The sequence below is a fragment of the Pollicipes pollicipes genome, unplaced genomic scaffold (assembly GCF_011947565.3).
Source record: "Pollicipes pollicipes isolate AB1234 unplaced genomic scaffold, Ppol_2.1 Scaffold_2555;HRSCAF=2994_pilon_pilon_pilon, whole genome shotgun sequence".
NCBI classification, from domain to species: domain Eukaryota; kingdom Metazoa; phylum Arthropoda; class Thecostraca; order Pollicipedomorpha; family Pollicipedidae; genus Pollicipes; species Pollicipes pollicipes.
In genome coordinates this window covers 44,923,039-44,942,325 of record NW_023596136.1, presented here as the reverse complement: position 1 = coordinate 44,942,325, position 19,287 = coordinate 44,923,039, and the positions used below count along the sequence as shown (strand labels likewise).

The 19,287-nt window shown below is 49.2% G+C and overlaps 1 protein-coding gene across 1 annotated transcript in view; it reads left to right on the top strand.

Annotated features, from left to right (window-relative positions):
* Positions 1-19,287, top strand: part of LOC119109547 (4F2 cell-surface antigen heavy chain) — a 36,364-nt gene that overhangs the window by 12,372 nt on the left and 4,705 nt on the right. Inside the window, exons 2-6 of the mRNA XM_037233212.1 lie at positions 2,899-3,201; positions 10,657-10,767; positions 15,217-15,353; positions 17,082-17,966; positions 18,903-19,103. Coding sequence (XP_037089107.1) covers positions 2,931-3,201; positions 10,657-10,767; positions 15,217-15,353; positions 17,082-17,966; positions 18,903-19,103 — 1,605 coding nt within the window. The 5' untranslated portion in view covers positions 2,899-2,930. The remainder of the gene's footprint in view (positions 1-2,898; positions 3,202-10,656; positions 10,768-15,216; positions 15,354-17,081; positions 17,967-18,902; positions 19,104-19,287) is intronic.

The window sequence follows — 19,287 nt, the reverse complement described above, 5'->3', positions numbered from 1 at the left end:
GCGCTTGCCGCAGCCCGTTATCAAGCGCAACAATCGTCACTGTCTGCCTCGGAAGTTTTATCGCGAATAAAATAAACGAGTTTTACAATGATTTTATTAGGGGATATACTTTCGTGAAGGAATAGTCTGAAGTGTGTTCTTTAACTTTTATGGACATGCATCGACTTTGTGGTTGTCATAAGTGTGTGTTACAATTTACAGTCATGTTATGTTCGCATTAACCAATGAGCCCGACGAAAGTTTTATGCATTTTTCCAAATTTCATCGAAACGACCCAGCGCTCTGATATAGCAAAGCTATATCCCGCAGCCGTAAAGGCCCCCAGAGTTCTAAAAACCTCCAGACGTGTAGAGTCATAAAGCTTCTAGGATCTTCAAAGGTCTCTAGAACGGCAAAAGCACTAGAAGGCATCTAACCCTCCTGGGAAAGAGATCGCTCACCGCATGCCATCTGTTCCGTAAAAATGCAAACTATGTATAGCATCCGTAATGCTTTTCGATGCTTCCTCTAAAAATGACGCATCCAGGGCCCCACCAACCATCAGTTGTATTATTGTTATACAACCAGCCATAGTTCTGGGATCGCAAGGCGATCCTACGCTCTGTGACTGGCTTACCCAAAGATCGTACCATGTCGAACTCACTTCTTATTGGCTAATTATCACATCATTCTCGTGACATGTGACTAGGACTCGTTTCCGTTGGACGTAGTATATAAGGCAAACCGTCTGTTACCACGTAGGCCCATACACTTAAAGGGCTCGAAGACGGCGGGCCGCTGTTGCTTGTGCACGTGGACATTATGGTGTGGTGTGAATGTCGATGAGTGCAAGTCACTGGAGAATAGCCGCTGTAGGCTGAAAATATTTATCTCTCTCCGGCCAGCAAGAAGGACTGGTACCAACGAAGTCATCACTAGTTTAAACTACCACGCAGGCAGCTGGAAATCCGCTACACCTTGGAGCTTCTCTGGTGTAGCGTTCTCACGCTAACTTACCAATCACATTACCTAAAGACTTGTTGGCGTGTAAGACTCATCTATCGCCCTGTATTAGACTGTCCATGCCAGTCGATGAGTTTCGCCCACGAAATCCATATTTTGTCTCACGAAATCGACGAAGAAAGTTTGATTTATGCCTTTGGTTACCAAATTATTTCGGACAGGCAAACCTTGGATGTATGCTGGTTAGCACCAACAAGGCTGAACGGTTGTGCAATTCTTATGGCGCAGATTATCTGCTCTAGGGTAGAGGGAATTCCATCCGGGAGTGAGTCAGCTTTTGAAAAAGCTGGGCTAGCAGCAGTCGGCTGAAACAGTTTTCGCGAGCCGGTATTTGAGGGCTGGCAGAGCTAGCAAAGCTTTCACGAGTTTGCAGAAGCTGGCTATTGCTATTGTACTGCAGAACACGTAACCCAGTGTAGCAAAGGGAAATATCAAAATACATTGCATGCCAACCATTGTCAGTGTCACTGTAGCTCGTTGGATATCAAGAGCCTATGCAAGAATAAAAACTGGTGAACAAAAACTTAATAAAGTTATAAATTGCTTGGAACTCCCATGGTAGAGACTGTCGTTTTCATCATCCAAGCGATAGAACAATATCCCTCATCCATCGCTACAATATAACCTAACTGGTATGGACGGGAGTAACTGTGAACTGTGCGCTACTCAACAGGAACAAGCTGGGATAGTTTGGGACAATTCCCTCCAGCTGGTTATTTCTCGATCCAGACTAATTCAGATTTAAATAGGTGCAGCAGTTTAATGATCAACGACCTTTGGAATAAGGTCAGATGCTACCAGGTACGGTAAATAGAGTAGATAGACCCCGTATTTTGACCATGTCGCTGGAGCAGCATCCCGTTTCTGTTGTTTTGACTGCCTAAGAAACACTGCAGGTACGCTTTGACAATTACTAGCTGAAACGGGAATACTACAGCTCTTTCAGTTTTGGGCAGTTGTTAGCAGTATTCGTGTTTTAATGACAAGACTGTAAAAGAACTGACTGAAATGTACTTCTATGGACACGACTTTGCCGCTTCTCCTTCGATTTTTGGCGTCGCTACAGGCTGGACAGTGCTAAGCTACGTGGTTTGATGGACGGCAAGTCGCTCGCATCGTGCAGCCTTTTCCACGTAGCCGCTCTTGATGACAATATCTGACATTAATGCTTGAAGGTACCAACAAAAGCAAAGTATTCGTGGCTTGCGCTCGAGTCCGCTTGATCCGCAGCACACACTGACCTGCGGGTCTGTCAACATGGCTGCCAGCCAGTTGCTAGACCTCAGTCTGGTCCCAGCTGGTGCTGGAAGCCTTTTCGCGATTGGCGAATGATGCTTGTCGCTACCTGGAGTAAACGAGGAGGCCGCAGGTGTTTTGGTCAGATCGCAACAATGCATGGAATAACTTAAGCAGGCATGTACAAAATGGCAATAATGCAAGCAAATTCATAGATGAAGGAGATCGTATGGAAGTCCTTTCAAGTCATTTGCCATTTATTAAAAAGACTTTGTTTCGTGTTACTGAAAACAGCATGAAGCTACGATACGCATTCGCTAAAGTCGGATCTGTAGCGCATGGGGACAGTGCGGGTGTGACATCGGGCCAGGTAAATCCGCTCAAACTGAAAATGCATCATCGCGCAAACAATACCCATGTGTATTATGCACCTGTCGCGCTCGTGAGAGCCGTGATTCACGATGGTCGCTACCCAGCATCGCAGACAATGCTTGTGATAAATCGTCACCGCTATCAGACGCGACAGTCAGTATATCCAGCACATCGCATTGACTGGGAGAGCTTCAGCCAGAGACTGGTATGATGCGATCGGTTTGCTCGCATACCCCATGTCATCCGTTCTATGGAATCAGTGGATCTTATGCATGTGTCCTGCGGCAGGCGCCGGGCAGCCGAGCGACCTCTCCGCGGCCATGGATCCGCGCTACATGAGAATCGACGATGACAGCGACTCGTCGTTTTCGTGCGGGCCCACGCCGCCCAACCCCAATAACGACAACGACATGTCGTGTATTCTGCGCCTGAGCCCGGATGCACTGCAGCGAGATCTGCTGCCGGGCGGTGCTGCGCGCTGGACGCCGATGCAGCCATCTAGTGGCGGCCTCCGCAACCTCGTCTACGACCAGGCGTACGCCGAGCCGCAGGTGGCGCCACCACCCACACTCAACGACGCTATCAGCAACGGTGAGTGGCGGCAACGGAGGCTTTTTAACATGTTGTCCTGTTTAGTACAATACATGTGATTTTTGGTGTTGGAAAATGCCTTAGCCCAAACTGATAAGCTAAGTTTCGGTGCCTGGACATGAATATTTAGCCTGCTGGGATCGCGAAACGTTAAGGGCACAGTTAGTTGAGTTGTGCGGCACAGCTTTTTCGAGAGATCACGTGGATTTCATGGTGTTCAGCTGGCTAAAATTATGCATGGTTGTATGTAAATTATATAATTAAAACGCTGAATATTTTGGTTATGCTTGGTCAGTCTGTGCCTCCGCCGATGCGGGTAAACTGGATCAGAAGTTCGATGCCTCAGCTGTTAACCTATGGTGGAGTCCTTTTCGCGGTTTGCACTGAGGGAACAGCACAAAATGTGCATTGTGACGTTGACATCGTCGGCCTGTGCCGTCTGGCCGCGATGAAACGCACGAAAACACGCGTAGAGGACTGTGTGGAAAGTGTCGTAGAGTATTTTCCCTGAGTGCCCGTATACTTAATTTTAATAGACGTGTTGAAATGACCGTGCCTACTGTTATCAGATAATTTATTTCTGTTGACCTATTTGTATTATTTACTGCTGACCATATGGTTATTGTGCCCAAGCGTCTCTGCCCAGGTGAAAACCTGATTTGCCATTTGAGTTCTGTGAATAACAAAGTGGCAGTTTATTAGCAGCAGGTGGTCGTCGTTTCTGGCTATAATCTTGTCTATCACGGTGTCGTTGAGTATATAGGCACGGAACGGGGACGTACCGCTATTGCGCTTCGGGAGTGACAGATATATGATGTAACTACCGTTGTATGGTTAAGTTTTGTAATCATAATAGTGCCATAATGAAACAACAGTCGGAAAGAATATAGGATAGCTGCTGACTACTGCTAATGTAACTTTTGACCACCTCAAAATCTTCGTTGAGATGTGCAATATAACTGCCGTTTATGGACAAGTACCAAATTCATAATACCGCAATAAACAACAGTCAGGAAGCAGGAGAACAGGCAAGAAGAAAACTACGGTAGGTGTAATTGTAGCTATCTCAAATCTTAAAACTTCTCAATTCGCGTGCGAGGAAAATTAGAGAAATGTCTTTTCAACATGAGGGAACTAAAACTAAGCCATAGATGAGAGACCGTCCCTGTGATGCGGAGTAAGATTCTTGGGTAAACCCGCGCAATGTTATGCCATTTTATAAGCTTTGATATTTTATGTTAATTCACGCGGCAAACCTTAGGGACTCACGTGATATGATTTCCACCACGGGTGTAGGTATGTCGCATACTTGCAGTATGTGATACACCTGTCGCCATGGGTGGATAACAACGAAAGGGTTTCTTCTTTGTGGGGAATTCAAACGTCTTGGTGGCCTTAATCCGCGATGCCTGCCGCTCACGGATGAAAAACTATTAATCATTATGGCTAGAACTTCATTTTTAAGTAGTATTGAGAAGTTCCCTTATGAATGTAAATCATTGTTGCCCATAACGAGACCACAGTGCGAAGCGTGGGTCCCTTTGTACGGCTACTTTTGCAGCGCCTTTCCAGGGGCGCCTTACGCTGAGCTGGACATGCCATGCACCAGCTGTGGGTCATAGCACCTTGTTAGTAACACTCCAGGAACACGTTTGCTGTTAGTGTGGGCTGCTTGCACACGTTCAAAATCTCTACGAGGCATTTATATCGAAACGCGAACGCAGAAAACACTCGGTGCGTGTGTCAGTTCATCAAATTAATTTTTGAGCATCCCTGAAACTTTTCAAAGTTCTTTTTACGAAGTGTTCATTGTTTATTTTCTAACAACACAGCGCTTATAATGGATTGTCGGCCATAAATTCTTGCAGAGATTAAAAAACATGTTTGTAAAGAGATATATACCAAAAAATTGCGGTTAGCTATCTATAAGCAGGATCAGTGATATATGGGACGTGATGATTTCACATCTCCTTCCAACTTTTTGAAGCTTAAAAGAAAAACATTACCTGGTACGCCCAACGTAGACGGGACAAAACAAACTAACATATACTGACCGCATACCTGTTCATAGGTATGCAGTGCTTACGGAGCTTCTGATTTTTACGCTGTTTCAGCTTTAGGATATTTTGTCAGTTATACAACACAACGTTCAATAAAACATATCGAGGCAGAGTCTAGTGACACGGAAATTGAGCTTAACACGTGGGCGGGTGAGGGGTCAACTTGACATCCCCCAAAGTTTTTGCAGAATTGTTTTCGAACATCGCCGCGTAGCTTCGCCAAATTTGATGCAACTGTCGCAAAATGAAAAGCGGATGGTTCGGAATATAAAAAAGAACATGTACCTTGTAAGGTCGCTAACCTACGGCGGGTCAAAGTCAGGTCATGGATTCAGCAAAGACATTTTCTAGGGAATCGTTTAATCTGATGCGAGAATGTAGTGTTAGGCAAAGCCATGCACCTCTAAGATAGTTTCTTGGACTTCATAACCAAATGAACACATTCCATTGACCTAGGCTCAGGTATGCAGGTCAGACCAAGGTCAAACCAACCTGTTTTGTTACTCCGGAGACTGCGTTATTGGACTGTTTCTGGTGCTCATGATTCTGAATTGATTAATAACAGGAACCGCGGCATGCATCTTCTATGGTCTTTTGAAGCTCAGGGTAGGCCACCGACCTAAAATGACCCAGGCCAACATTTGGTTTTTAGGAGCATACTGCCTAGCATGATCTTTGATGCTTGACCCAGGCCAACATTTGGTTTTTAGGAGCATACTGCCTAGCATGATCTTTGATGCTTATTCAAATGCAAAACTGAAAGTAGTCGTGCATGAGTTTGGGACTATGACCTGCGAAAGGTCAATAAAGATCACTGACCCTAAGTGAGCACCAGTGCCTTTTGCTTGGAGCAGATATCTAGGTTCTGCGGGCACTTTAAACACCAGTGTAGAGTTTGGCCTCGTTTGACCTAAAAATCATGACCTAGGAACCCCAAATTTTGACATAAGCTAGTTCACATACAGGCCAATACGCTCCGTGAATTTGGTGTTTCTAGTTCTCTTAGTTGCTGGGATCTTAGAAGTTCAGCCCCACCCGTACGAATGGTATGTACCCGTACGAAGGGGCCACTCGAGCGCGTGTTAACGCACCTCAGTCTAGTCGGCGACTGGTGCACTTATTGTTGCACCACGGCGCAACATGTGTTTAATACAGACCGTCAGCATTAATCAGGCTGACACTCTTATTCAGTTTTATTTGAAACCCTTGTTTAATTTTGGTTGACACCCTTGTTTAGTTTTGCTTCACTCCCTTACTATGTTTAGCTCTTTCACTAACTAACGTAACTGAAAAATGTGCTCCTACAATCGCTTGGGCGTTGAAATCCTTGTTTTAAATCAGACCAGATTAACTTGCTCTTTTATTCCTGTGTTGCACCTGCCTGGGGCTGTCTCTGACATTTCGTAGCCGTTTATGTTTTATCAGTTTTGCCATCTCTGAGTGTTTTCGGCATTGTAGTATCTTCATGCAAGGTCAGCCGAAAAGTTGAAGAAGCATCGAATAGCGGTGGACTTTGTCATCCCAACCGTATATCGTTTTATCGGCCTCTAACACGGAGACTATAAAACGCGCGTTGCATAATATTCTATTTCGATGCATGCATGCATTTTTGTATGACATATCCTTTACTGCCACTAAACACGCGACATTACAGACTTTGGTTTTGCCACACTTTCTTTTCTTGAGACAGCATTAGCAAAATGTGTGAGCCTTTAGCAGCTCATAAGGGGTTACATGCCCTGGCTATCATTTGGGCCAGCGAGCTACAGAATGGACCCAGACTATTCCAAAAACTCAAACTGCCCCATCTTCGCATATGTTTCGAGCGGAACTCACCCCACCAAATAATATTTATATACTTTTGAAGCTTTTCAATCTCTTAGCCATGATTGTAACAGGAATGTGGACACACAGCTTGATGGTATTTTGACATCCACTCAACGTACTACAGTATCACCCATTTAGGATGTCAGCAATGGCCCACACCTCCCGCGCAAAGCATGTAAGACCAATTGTGCGTATACAACGCCGCGGACCTTCTTCCTTCAGAGCATTCGAGATAGAGCGTGTAATTATCGCTATCGTGCAGTTCCTGCGGCATGTAACGCTCTCTGGACATCGCCAATAAAGTTGATCGCAGGTGGCAGACAGCAGACACTCGACATCAACAAATGTCACGGATCCATCTGCCATTCTTCGCACTGTGCCTAGTGTCCGCCTCAGACAAATAATCGCATGGTCCAAATGCATGCTGGGGACGCTGTCGGCCTTGGACCGGCCTATGCTTGGTTAGTCCCGCTGCTGCTCAGTTCAACAGCAGGAGTGCTCAGCGCGTCGCCTCGCTGGGCCCCGCCAGATGGCGGCCATGACGACAGCACCCAATGACGGTGAGCTTCCTTTAGCGGGGAACCACGGCGTCATATTGAGGATGTTTGGTCATTGACTGGGGTATGTCTCAGTTTGAGCAACGCGTTGAAGCTTTTCTGTATGTATGTGTGGTAACACCGCATATGTGTGTTTAAACTGCTTGGTGTGTGTTTGGCGGCATTTGGAGTATGTTGTAACGCAAGGCTAAGTCATTTGGTGGAGTTCGATGTTGAACTGATACCTAAACTTGGTGGGCTCAATGCTTGAACTTGGTGAGCTCGATGCTTGAACTTGGTAAACTCGATGCTTGAACTCAGAAATACCAGTATGCGAGACTTACGCGGTTCGGACTGCGAAGGTGGACATATATTGTTATCATGATCACTCGAACTGTTAATCTTATCTGCTGCGGACAGGGTTAAAGGCAATGTTCTTAATGTTTATAGACCCAATGCATTTGCGTATTGATCGTGATGAACGCAAATTCAGCACGGGAATATTGTATTATTGCTCGGTATTCTGGTTCGCCCCAATCTTGTTTACGCGTTATTTGGCAGTTCATAAATCATGATTTTCATATCTGTAGTGCGGCCGCATAATAATGGAATGTTCGGTAGCATATGTTGTGCAGACATTAAATTGTCTGCGAAGACAAGCGGTACGGAGCTTTGCAATTTTGGCTTCGATTTGTATGTGTCGTAGCGTTCAACACACTATATTATTGCTGCCTACTTATTAATTCAATGATTTTTATCAAGGTATAAGACAACTTTTTAACTAATGAATGACCGTTGATTCGTTGGGTTCAGCTTAAATGAATTGTTATTCATTTAGCTCGTCTTGGTTTCATGATCAAAGACAAGAACTCGATGCATTATATTTTCGTTCAGGAAATATGGTTTACGCAAAGAACAGCTGGATATAACAAAGCCAGTTCAGCCATTCTGCTGCAAATGTGACACAAATAAACGACTTCCCCTCATTTGAATAAACAGTGTCAAAAACGTCTTACAATATGGGTTCCATAAACGTATACGCATACCAGTATATCGTGAGTTCAAACTAGCATTCCTGTCGCCAGATGAGATAGGTTACAACAGATAATGTTTATGAAGGGTGCGTGCGATTAGTTTTGTTTAGTTTCTTTCGCGGACTGTGGGGTGTGGTACACTGGGGCTGTAGACGTATTAATTACTCGTGCTGGGTATTTGGCACCTTTCATTTCTTCTGGTCAGATTATGATACCCCCCCCCCCCCCCCCACCTCCACTGAATATCAGCAGTGAAGGTATGTGTGTATCCGTGGACTGCGCGACCGCCTGAGTGCCCGTTGTCTATCCCAGTTGAGGTCATAGGCCAGGCCGAGTGAAGCCCTTCCCCCAAAAGTATCTTAGGTTGTGCTTCTGTTGAAGACAAATTGGGTTATGATTGAATTGCTTTAAAATTCTTGAATTATGAAGATGCATGTTTTGCGGCCAAATCTAGAGGGCATTTTCATTCAATCCTATTGTCGCCCAACGCATGCCTTGCAGATGGGTCCCCGTGCGGTCTAAGGCTCGGCGATTGGCTCCCCAGGCGCGTGCAGTCTATCCGCACCGTTATCCAGTCTCCTTTATCCCATAGCCCCTGAAATGATCACTACCGGTATGTAGTTCATCCCCACCGCTATTCAGTCTCCTTTATCCCATAGCCCCTGAAATGATCACTACCGGTGTGTAATTCATCCCCACCGCTATTCAGTCTCCTTTATCCCATAGCCCCTGAAATGATCATTACCGGTATGCAGTCCATCCCCACCGCTATTCAGTCTCCTTTATCCCATAGCCCCTGAAATGATCATTACCGGTATGCAGTCCATCCCCACCGCTATTCAGTCTCCTTTATCCCATAGCCCCTGAAACGATCATTGCTGGCATGCAGTCCATCCCCACCGCTATCCAGTCTCCTTTATCCCATAGACCCTGAAGTGATCATTACTGGTCGAGAGGGCTCTTATTCAAATAACCAGGTAACAAACGAGGGCAGTTAACACGTGGGTGGGTGATGTGTGCTGCCCACAGGTGTTACTCTCCCAATACGTTTGTGACATCAGTGTGGTCTAGTATGATGGACTGAGCTGACCTGGGAGAAGGCTATGCCACCCACTTTGACTCATTGGCTACCAGCAGTCACTGATAATCATGCCGGAACGTGCAGCGGTCCACGAAAATAAGGACCATTTAATTGTTTAGGAATCAGGTTTAAAGTATGACATCACTGGACGTTAGCATGGATAAGCCAAGAATTGAATTGACATATCATGGGCTCGTGACGACAAAAAGATCGTACTGTCGCGAAGTCACTGTACCAGCGCAACATGCATAACATAGAGTGTCGGCGTGAGCATAGAATGCCGGCGCAGCCGGCACTCTATGTTGACGTCAAAAGTTGTAGTGACGTCGTTAGGATAAGATACGAGAGCAACGGCCGCACGCCACGTCGATCCGACCAGCATGCTCCCGGGCTTCGACTGTACGATAGGGGTCGGCGGTGCGCGTTGCTGTGTGTGTGGTACGTGGTCAGGGAAGCGTGTTCAGCTGTCCGTGTCAGAGATGGTTGGTGCACGGGCATAGGTCTGGCGTTGCTCGGACATGCCTCGGGTGGATTTGGGTTTCTCCATGGGAGCTCTTGTCCCACCGGTCTATGGTTTCGGGAGTGCTCCTCTTACTTGTCTTGGGGAGCAGGGCGCCGCGTCAGACAGGGTTGCTAACCCCGGAGGTGAGGGAGCGGAGGCCTTCCAGCTTTCCGAAAGATGAATAGTGTCGTATAAGCGCCGACTGGAAAGAGATAAGCGCAGATTGGTGCACTTCGAATTAGGCGAGCTTCGGTTGACCCTGACGCCAGATCAGCGGTATCTGAGCACTCCCCATGGGTCTGGTGCGCACCAAGTGCGTATCTTCGACCTTCCAAGAATATGTGCGTGAACCGACGACGGCGCCGACCTTGACCGCCTGTAAGCACACAGCTGAGCACATCCAATCCCGTTTCAGGGTGCCTGCCAGACAGTCTGGAGCTGGTACCAGCGCTGGATCTGAATCTAGCGCACAGCGAAGCGCAGGTCGCGCCGGACGTCCTCGGCAACATCCCAGCGGACATTACCGGTGAGCGTGCGTCTAGTCGAAGTGGATGCTATGTGTTATGCTGCACCATCGCGTCACACTAAACCCGCTATACGTGGCGCTACTCTCTCCAACAAGCCACACGCCTCGCTAGTCTGATCATGGAGACAGACGTGAAAGGCCGCGCTGCATTTATGCATTCTGGAGGGATTTCCAAGAAACTCAGCCGCTATTGCGCATGTCCGTCTGGACGGGGCGTCAGCAACAACCTAAGAAATGCAAGCATCGCTTATTATGAAACTCAAAACGCAAACAGCCTGCGTTGAGACGTTTCGCAATTTTATTTTTTTGCTGATCGAAGCAGCTGATTACTTTTCCCATGCTGTGGCCCTGACTAGAGCTAATCCTACGGACGATACGGTTCCTGTATTATCATTATCACACAAAACCAAGCCGGTAGTGCCGATCGATATTGTGAATTGCATTCTCGATGTACGAGCGCATTATGCAGGCTTCAAGGCTAGAAACGCACCTCACCTAATGTGTGGAGGCGTGTTGAGATAACGTAAAATGCTCCTGAGCTTTTTATCAGACCACCATGAACTCCGGACACGCCAGGGCTCCTATGCCTACTGCAATATGAAACAATTACGCATGAACATGAAGCGGGTTGGGGGCGAGCGAATTTCTGCGGTCGGCAGTTGCCACATGATGCGAGCTCCCATGTAATGAACCGGGCGTCGAATTGGTGACAGAGCATGTTGAGAGTACCTACTGAATAATGCTGACAACTCAAGACCAATTATTCTTCCGTATTTTTTACGAAGAAGGAAAATGTACTGAAACGCTACGACCGAGCAACGTACGGTTTAGAACCTCGAAAAATATATATGCAAATTTGCTTATGCCATGCTTTTCTTAGGGAAATAATTAACCTGGTACGTGCTCCAGAGGTTTCTATCGAGCATCAGTGCGAATTTGTGTTGGTATCGTGTACGAAAATGGCATCTGATTTGATTTCTGCATGAAAGTGGTTGGGCCATATGACAGCACCACAGCTCGCATGGGTGTTACATTTTGAACATCAAGAAGGCAAAACACTCTAATCTATCATGTAGGAAAAGGCTTGCGATTTGATTGCACGTCATCAATCACCCTACAAAATTAAAGTGAAACATCGCTGCTATCGATTCATCGAAGTGCCTGGATTATTGGTAATTTCACCCGTAATCGAGCATGCATTATATCTGTCGCGCAATATTGTGCAATTTTATGTACCTGCAGTCACGGGCGGCGTAGCATGGGGGGGGGGGGGCAGAGGGGACAACAGGCTATTGGGAAGGGACAATGGGCTATACCCCCATCCCCATAATGGGGTAGTTCCGTTTTTCAAAACAAGGCATTACAAGTACCCACAGATTATAAAAATTTGTGTCAAGGATACACCTGTAACTGAGCTAGAGAATACTAAATCGATCTCAGAAGACCTATAGTATTTTCTTCACCAAGAGGCCCATTTTCTGGGGCATGAGGCCACCTTTATTAATGAGGCAGTCTATGATCTAGATCAAAAGGCTCGATGTGGTGTTAAGGCGGCCCGTTTGTTGCTCGTGAGGCCCTCGTTATAGCCTAGGAGACCCTGTTCTAGATTAGGAGGCATCCTCTATATTCAATAGGTCCCAGTTCTGGAACAGGAAGCCGCTTTCATGCAACAGATGGCCGCGTTCTGAATTGGGGCGTAATATTTTGCAATAAGGAGGCCCAATCGTTAATCATAAGCATCCCGTTCTGGATAAGGCGCTATGCATCAGGTGACCCTGTTTTAAAATTACTGAAACTCTTTGCTGGATAATTCGGAGGCCCCATTCGGCTTTTGTTTTAATGCCAGCATTTGTTTACCTGGGCATGGTGCATGTAGGAGTTTGATAAAGGAGCACATGCTCTCGGCACCCTTCCCCTTTTGGAGGATAGCACACTGCCCAGGAAGACTTCCCGTGGTGCTTATGAGGCCCCCTTTTGAAATATTGCCTCCCCCTCAAAACCCGAGGCGCCACCCCTGCCCGCAGTTCCCGGTCGTCACCCGTTATAGCGGGTAATAGTCCAGAATGCGTCGAATGAGTCGAGCCACTTATCATCATCAGTAAACATTTCGATCGCTACCGTTCAACTGAATGGATGGGTAATTAGACGCACGTTTGATCGTGCTGCAAATCATGTGCCACCTGAGACTTTTGCTCCCCCTATCCGGGATGGGATGGTTAGTTGCACCTCATTGCCGAAATGTGAATTGAAATGGAGTTTGTGCGTGGTTTCACAATTCTGATGGGTTGCGACGTTTCCGAAAACAACTATGATAAGCAGCGCCGGGGTCTAGAAGGCAGACGCTTTAGCGCACGTGTCACCAGCCGTGACAAAATGCAGGGAAAAGAGATTCCTGCGCGTAGTTGGGTTTCAGATTGGTGCTTGACCGGACTATGACCTGCGTATTGCAGCAGAACCGGTCCGAACGTCGCATATCTTCCGGCTAGTGGGCCCCTCAGCAGCCGACGCTGACGACACCTATCGGGGCCAGTGTCTCGTGGCCAGAAACCGGATACACAGGAGATGCTATGCAGATCGAATGTACGAGCAGGCAGTAGCCAGAATGAACTGGATATTTACAGTCGGAGCCGTTGTCGAAGTGGCCCGTCTGGTTTTGAGAAGGCCTCAACCATATGTGATGCCTGACCTCGCCGCCTTACGTCACCCTCAATGACGCAGCAGAAGCTGGAGAACTAATAAATCAGGAACAGATCGCGTAAATTCCAGATACGTCTAGGTCAATGTTACTCTGTTCGGTGCGCAGAAGATTTGATTTCTCGTGGGACTAAATGTACGAGTCTTCACGTCAATTTTTTAGCATGCACTAACTTAAAAGTAAAAGGTGTTTGTGTGCTACACTTTTGTTTGATATGGTAATGGATCGCGCGCTCATATGGCGTCAAAATAGTTTCTTTCGTTAACCAAAAGCACAAGACGTCCATGAAATGAAAACAAAAATGACTCCCTTGTCCATGAAGCAGAAGTTTTTCCGCGAAGTTTGCTAGTTTTTGATCGTTGCATGCTGCTCCTAAGGTTGTTATACTTGAAAGTTTGTTGCAAACACGGAGAACACGGTGACGGTCGTGTCGTCGCACTTACACCGATACAAGACGTCTTTTGACATTCAACAACATTTTCCGCCCGTGGTTTCTCGGTCTCCGGAATGACACGTGTCCTCCTGCTAGCTTTCGGGGTCGAGGTACCTGTCTGGTTCCAGTTGTCGCTCGGTATCTGGCATGTCTCGTGCCCAGGCTCCCGTCGTTTCGTGATGCCCCGGTGTCAAGTAAGTCTGGTGTCAGTCCCTGTCATGCGTGAGGAACCCCTCAGTCCTCGGTGTTCATCAATGCTCCTCGGTGTCAGGTGTCGTTCGGTGTCCGTGTCGCTCGGCATCCTTGTCACTCGGTGCCCGTGTCGCTCGGTGTCAGGTGTCGCTCGGTGTCTGCCCAGTGGAGGACGCTCCTCTGTATCTATCGTCTTTAGGTGTCAGGTGTCGCTCGGTGCCAGATTCAGCATGGTGGAGTACGGTCCTCCGTATCTGTCGTCCATCGATGCCTGGCGTCTCTCAGTGTCATGGGTCTCTCGCTGCCAGGCGCAGCTCTTTGCCAAGACTTCCTCGATGTCAGAGGTGAAACTATGCTATCTACCTCGATGCTACATGTGTGTTTTACTGTTAGATGTCGCTTGGTGTCAGTGTCACTCAAAGTCGGGTGCCGCTCGGTGTCTTGTAGCACTCGGTGTCGGTCTCGCTCGGTGTCGGTGTCGCTCGGCGTCAGGTGCCGCAGGTGTCCCTCAGTATCGATTGTTACTCGGTGTCCGGGTGTGTCCGTGCCATTTGGTGTCGGTGTCACTCGGTGTCCGCTGTCGCTCCGTGTCGGGTTACACCCGCTATCGCGTGCCGCTCGCTGTCGATTGTCCCTAGGTGTCTGGTGTCGCTCGGTGTCGGTCGCCACTCGGTGTCGAGTGTCGTTCGGTGTCGGTCGCCACTCGGTGACGGGTGTCGCTCAGTGTCGGTCGTCACTCGATGTCGGGTGTTGCTCGGCGTCGGTTGTCGCTCGGTGACGGGTGTCTTTCGGTGTAGGTCGTCACTCGGCGTCTGGTGTCGCTCGGTGTCGGTCGTCACTCGGTGCCGGTGGTCACTCGGTGTCGGTCGTCACTCGGTGCTGGGTGTCGTTCGGTGTAGGTCGTCACTCGGTGTCGGGTGTCGCTCGGTGTCGGTCGTCGCTCGGTGTCGGGTGTCGCTCGGTGTCGGTCTTCACTCGGTGTCGGGTGTCGCTCGGTGTCGGTCGTCACTCGGTGTCGGGTGTTGCTCGGTGTAGGTCGTCACTCGGTGTCGGGTGTCGCTCGGTGTCGATTGTCACTCGGTGTCGGGTGTCACTCGGCGCTGCAGTCAGCTGCTTCCCCTGATTTCAGCGGACGAGCGGCCGGTGTCTGCCATCAGCAAGGAGACGTCGTCGGAGGGCGAGGGCGAGGAGAACCTGCACCTTCTGGACACCCCGCAGGCGGAGGCGCCGGGTCAGCAGGCGCTGCTGCACCCGGGCAGCATCCAGGTGTGCTCCCCAGCGCCGCTCGTGCACCGCCGCGACCCACCACTGGCCGGGCTGGGCCCGCCCAGCCGCCATAGAGCTGCTAGAGACAGAAGTGATAGGTCACCGAGTGGTTGGGAGATAATAGTGCGAACACGGACCTTGCATGCAACGATTTATTTTTCCAGTTTCTCTCTTAATGCTTGAGTTAGGACATACAATTAAATGTAAACTGTCGATATAAAACGAAAATGTCAACGTGAAATGAAAATATCAATGTAAAATGAAAATTTCCATACAAAAAGGCGCAAGGTGTAACTGTAAAAGGGTTTTTTAAAGGCACTAAGGGGCATCGTGTGCGCGTAAGAAAGGAACCTTTCTACTTCCAGCGCGGCTCGCTGTTTGGCAACTGTATTACGACTAAGCGCCAAAAAGAAGTTGCTTGATTCAAAACATCGTGTGTTATGTTGGCTAACGCATCGCCTCAGCCAGCGGCTCTTCCTACATCTATCGTAAGGAGCCGTCCAAAAATACGCTTCTGATGGAGGGCGGGGTTTGCTTTCATGAAGCATATACACGAAGCGTTACTATGGGAAGGTGAGTTTTAGGCAGCGTAACGTTAAGCTTAGAGGCGGCTATGAATAATGCTGATTTGTGCTTTTCATGAAGATTTTTACAGGGTAAACGATGGAGATAAGGGGTCTCGCTCAGCGTGACTAGTGCGTTATCTTGGCGACGATAGGTGGCCAAAAATTGCGCGGTAATTTACTGACGGCCCTTGAGGCACATGCGGAAGCATAACTAGATGGTGGATATATTTAAGCAGTGTGGAAATGGAATAGGGATAACGGGCTCAACAACCATTTAAATATGCGTGAACAATAACTAACAAAACCATTTTAATGCATAAAACAATTAGTAACACATTTCTGAACACTCCCGACGCACTCTGCTCCTGGTTACGCTTTGCTTACGCTGGGCAAGACCCCTTCCGCCTGCTTGCAGATGGTGTGGTTACAGGTAGAAATGGGACGAACTCTGGGGCGAGGCCGATCGGTGAGACTGTTGGCTAATTAAAAAGGTTGTTGGGTACTTTTTTTTTAAAAATCAGCATGAAATGCAAACACGCTTGAGTGTAACACGTCGCGTAACACGAGGCTGTCTGAAATATTACCCTCCTCCCCTGTTGCGCTAGGTTACGCGCCAGAAATCCTCAATCAACCCTCCACGCGTGGCGTATTTTATGGACGGCCCTTAGGGACTGGTGGTGCCTCGCATGTACGACGCCATACGGACAAGGTTCTCAGGATTGTTTGGTGCGAGCTTGCGAAATTGCTGTGCGGAGCACATCTTTTGTTCTTGATACGGTGCGTAATTTCATGCATATGTTTTACGCAACTCAGATGAAAGCTTGATTCATCGGAAATGTTTGAATCAAGTTATCTTATGTACGCCTTATGTTAATGAATAGCTCAAATACTGAACAGCACTAATGTCCCATTTCATTCCATTAGGGCGTAACATGGACATCGATGACAAGTGTCATAGCTCATGACGGCACCCAATGCTAATTAACTTGACAACCGCTGCAGCTCATTTCATGAAACAGATATATTGCAGAGCAGCTCGCTTGCTCACCGACGCGCCTGCGTGACCGTGTGATGGAACGAGTCGAATCGAATCCGATACTCACCCACCTGGCCGGCGGCCGGCGAAGCCACGGGTGACGCTGACACCCTGCTTCATCCGCAGGGCGTGGACGATGTCATTGTGCGGAGGCCGAGCTACGAGGAGATGCAGAAGGAAGCGGAGGATTGCTGCCCGTCTTGGAACTGGCCGCTCATCCGCAACCTCTGCCTGGGCGTCAACGCGGCCGTCTGGCTCGGCGTGCTGGCGGTCTGCATCGGCTGGATCGTGGCCATGCCGCGCAAGTGCGACCCGTTCCGCAAGTGGTACCAGGGCGAGGCCATGTACGAGATCTTCCCAGGCTCGTTCCAGGACTCGGACGGCGACGGCGTCGGCGACCTCCGCGGCATCCAGAGCCGGCTTTACTACGTCAAGAACCTGGAGGTCAACACGATCGTGCTGACGTCCATGTTCGAGACGCCGGGCTTTCCGCAGGACGTCGGCAAGGTGTCCAGCTTCACCAGGGTTGACCCGAAGTTGGGCACTGCTGGCGACTTCCTGAACCTCGTTTCGGACGCTCACGCCATGGACCTGCACGTGGTGGTGGCGCTTGACCCCGTGCCGCTACTCGACAACTCGCCTGGCGCTGACATGACGATGGTGCCGACCAACCTGACCCAGTCGCAGGAGAAGGCCACCTACCCGGAGCTTGTGCACGTGCTGGAGCACTGGCTGCAGCATGGCGTGGACGGCTTCATACTGCGGAACCTGGAGACGGTGGTGAACAGCGTGGACGTGGAGGCGCTGGCGCAGGATGTCCGCAATCTGCTGGATCGCTACACGGTCGGCATGGAGGACCGCATCCTGATCGTGCCAATCGAGCTGCTGAAGGCGCTGAAGGACCACGACCGACATAACGCCACCAAGGTGCTCCACCGGATCGACCTGCTGGACTGCCAGCTGCACATCCAGGACCAGAGTCCGCAGGAGATCGCCGACCAAATCAGCGAGGTAAGCCGCTGCCCAAATGACTATAATATATCGTAGTGCCGGTAATAGTAATATGGATTTCGCCGAAGTGGGCTGTGGGAGAAAGTCCGCGCTCTGTTTTGACACCGCGACTCGGGATGTCTCATGTATACCTGTGTACAAAAGACCTGTGTACATACTCGCGATGTCTTATGTACACCTGTGTACATAATACCTGTGCATATACTCGGCATCTCTCATGTACACCCATGTACAAAATACCTGTGCACATACTCGGGATGTCTTATGTACATCTGTGTGCATAAGACCTGTGTACATACTCGGGATGTCTTATGTACAGTTGTGTACATAAAACCTGTGCACATACTCGGGATGTCTTATGTACACCTGTATACATAATACCTGTGTACATACTCGGGATGTCTTATGTATAGTTGTGTACATAAAACCTGTGCACATACTCGGGATATCTTATGTACACCTGTATACATAAGACCTGTGTACATACTCGGGATGTCTTATGTACACATATTGTGCCTAGAGCAATGCCCAGCTGGACAACCACGCCACGCGGTGACCCGGCACGGTGTGTCACATGACACGTGCGACCGTGACGTGATCCGTCAGTGACATGGTCTGGCCGCTTGGGCCGGTCGGGGCGGCACCTCACGCCAGACGCTGGTCAGCCGTCCCAGCCGGCTGCCGCGTGGGCGGAGCCAGTCAGAGTTCGCGGCTCCGCTTGGGGTGCTGCCAGATCTTCATGTACTGCTATCAGCACTCTGCTGAAACGAACACTCGGCGTTTAGAATGCGAACATTTATGTAAATGAATGCTCAAATCTGCGATGACATCATCCTTGTGACATGATGCCGGCAAAGAGAATACTCGCCGTCCGCACCGTTGACGTATGCCGCACGCTCCGCGCCGCCAGCCGTGACCTGCCCTGCGCGCCGTCAGATCATGTCGTGGGACGAGTCGTCAGACACGCCCTGGTTCAACTGGCGGCTGGCGTCCGCGGACATGACTCGCCTCTCGCACCGGCTGGGCCGCAACCACACGGTGGGCGCCACCGTGCTGCAGAGCCTGCTGCCCGGCACGGTCACGTTGCTGTACGGCGACGAGGTCTGCCTGATGGAGGCCGAGCCGCAGGAGAACCAGGTGAGGGATCGAGCCGCGGCAGAACCAGGTGAGGGATCGAGCCGCGGCAGAACCAGGTGAGGGATCGAGCCGCGGCAGAACCAGGTGAGGGATCGAGCCGCAGGAGAACCAGGTGAGGGATCGAGCCGCGGCAGAACCAGGTGAGGGATCGAGCCGCAGGAGAACCAGGTGAGGTATCGAGCCG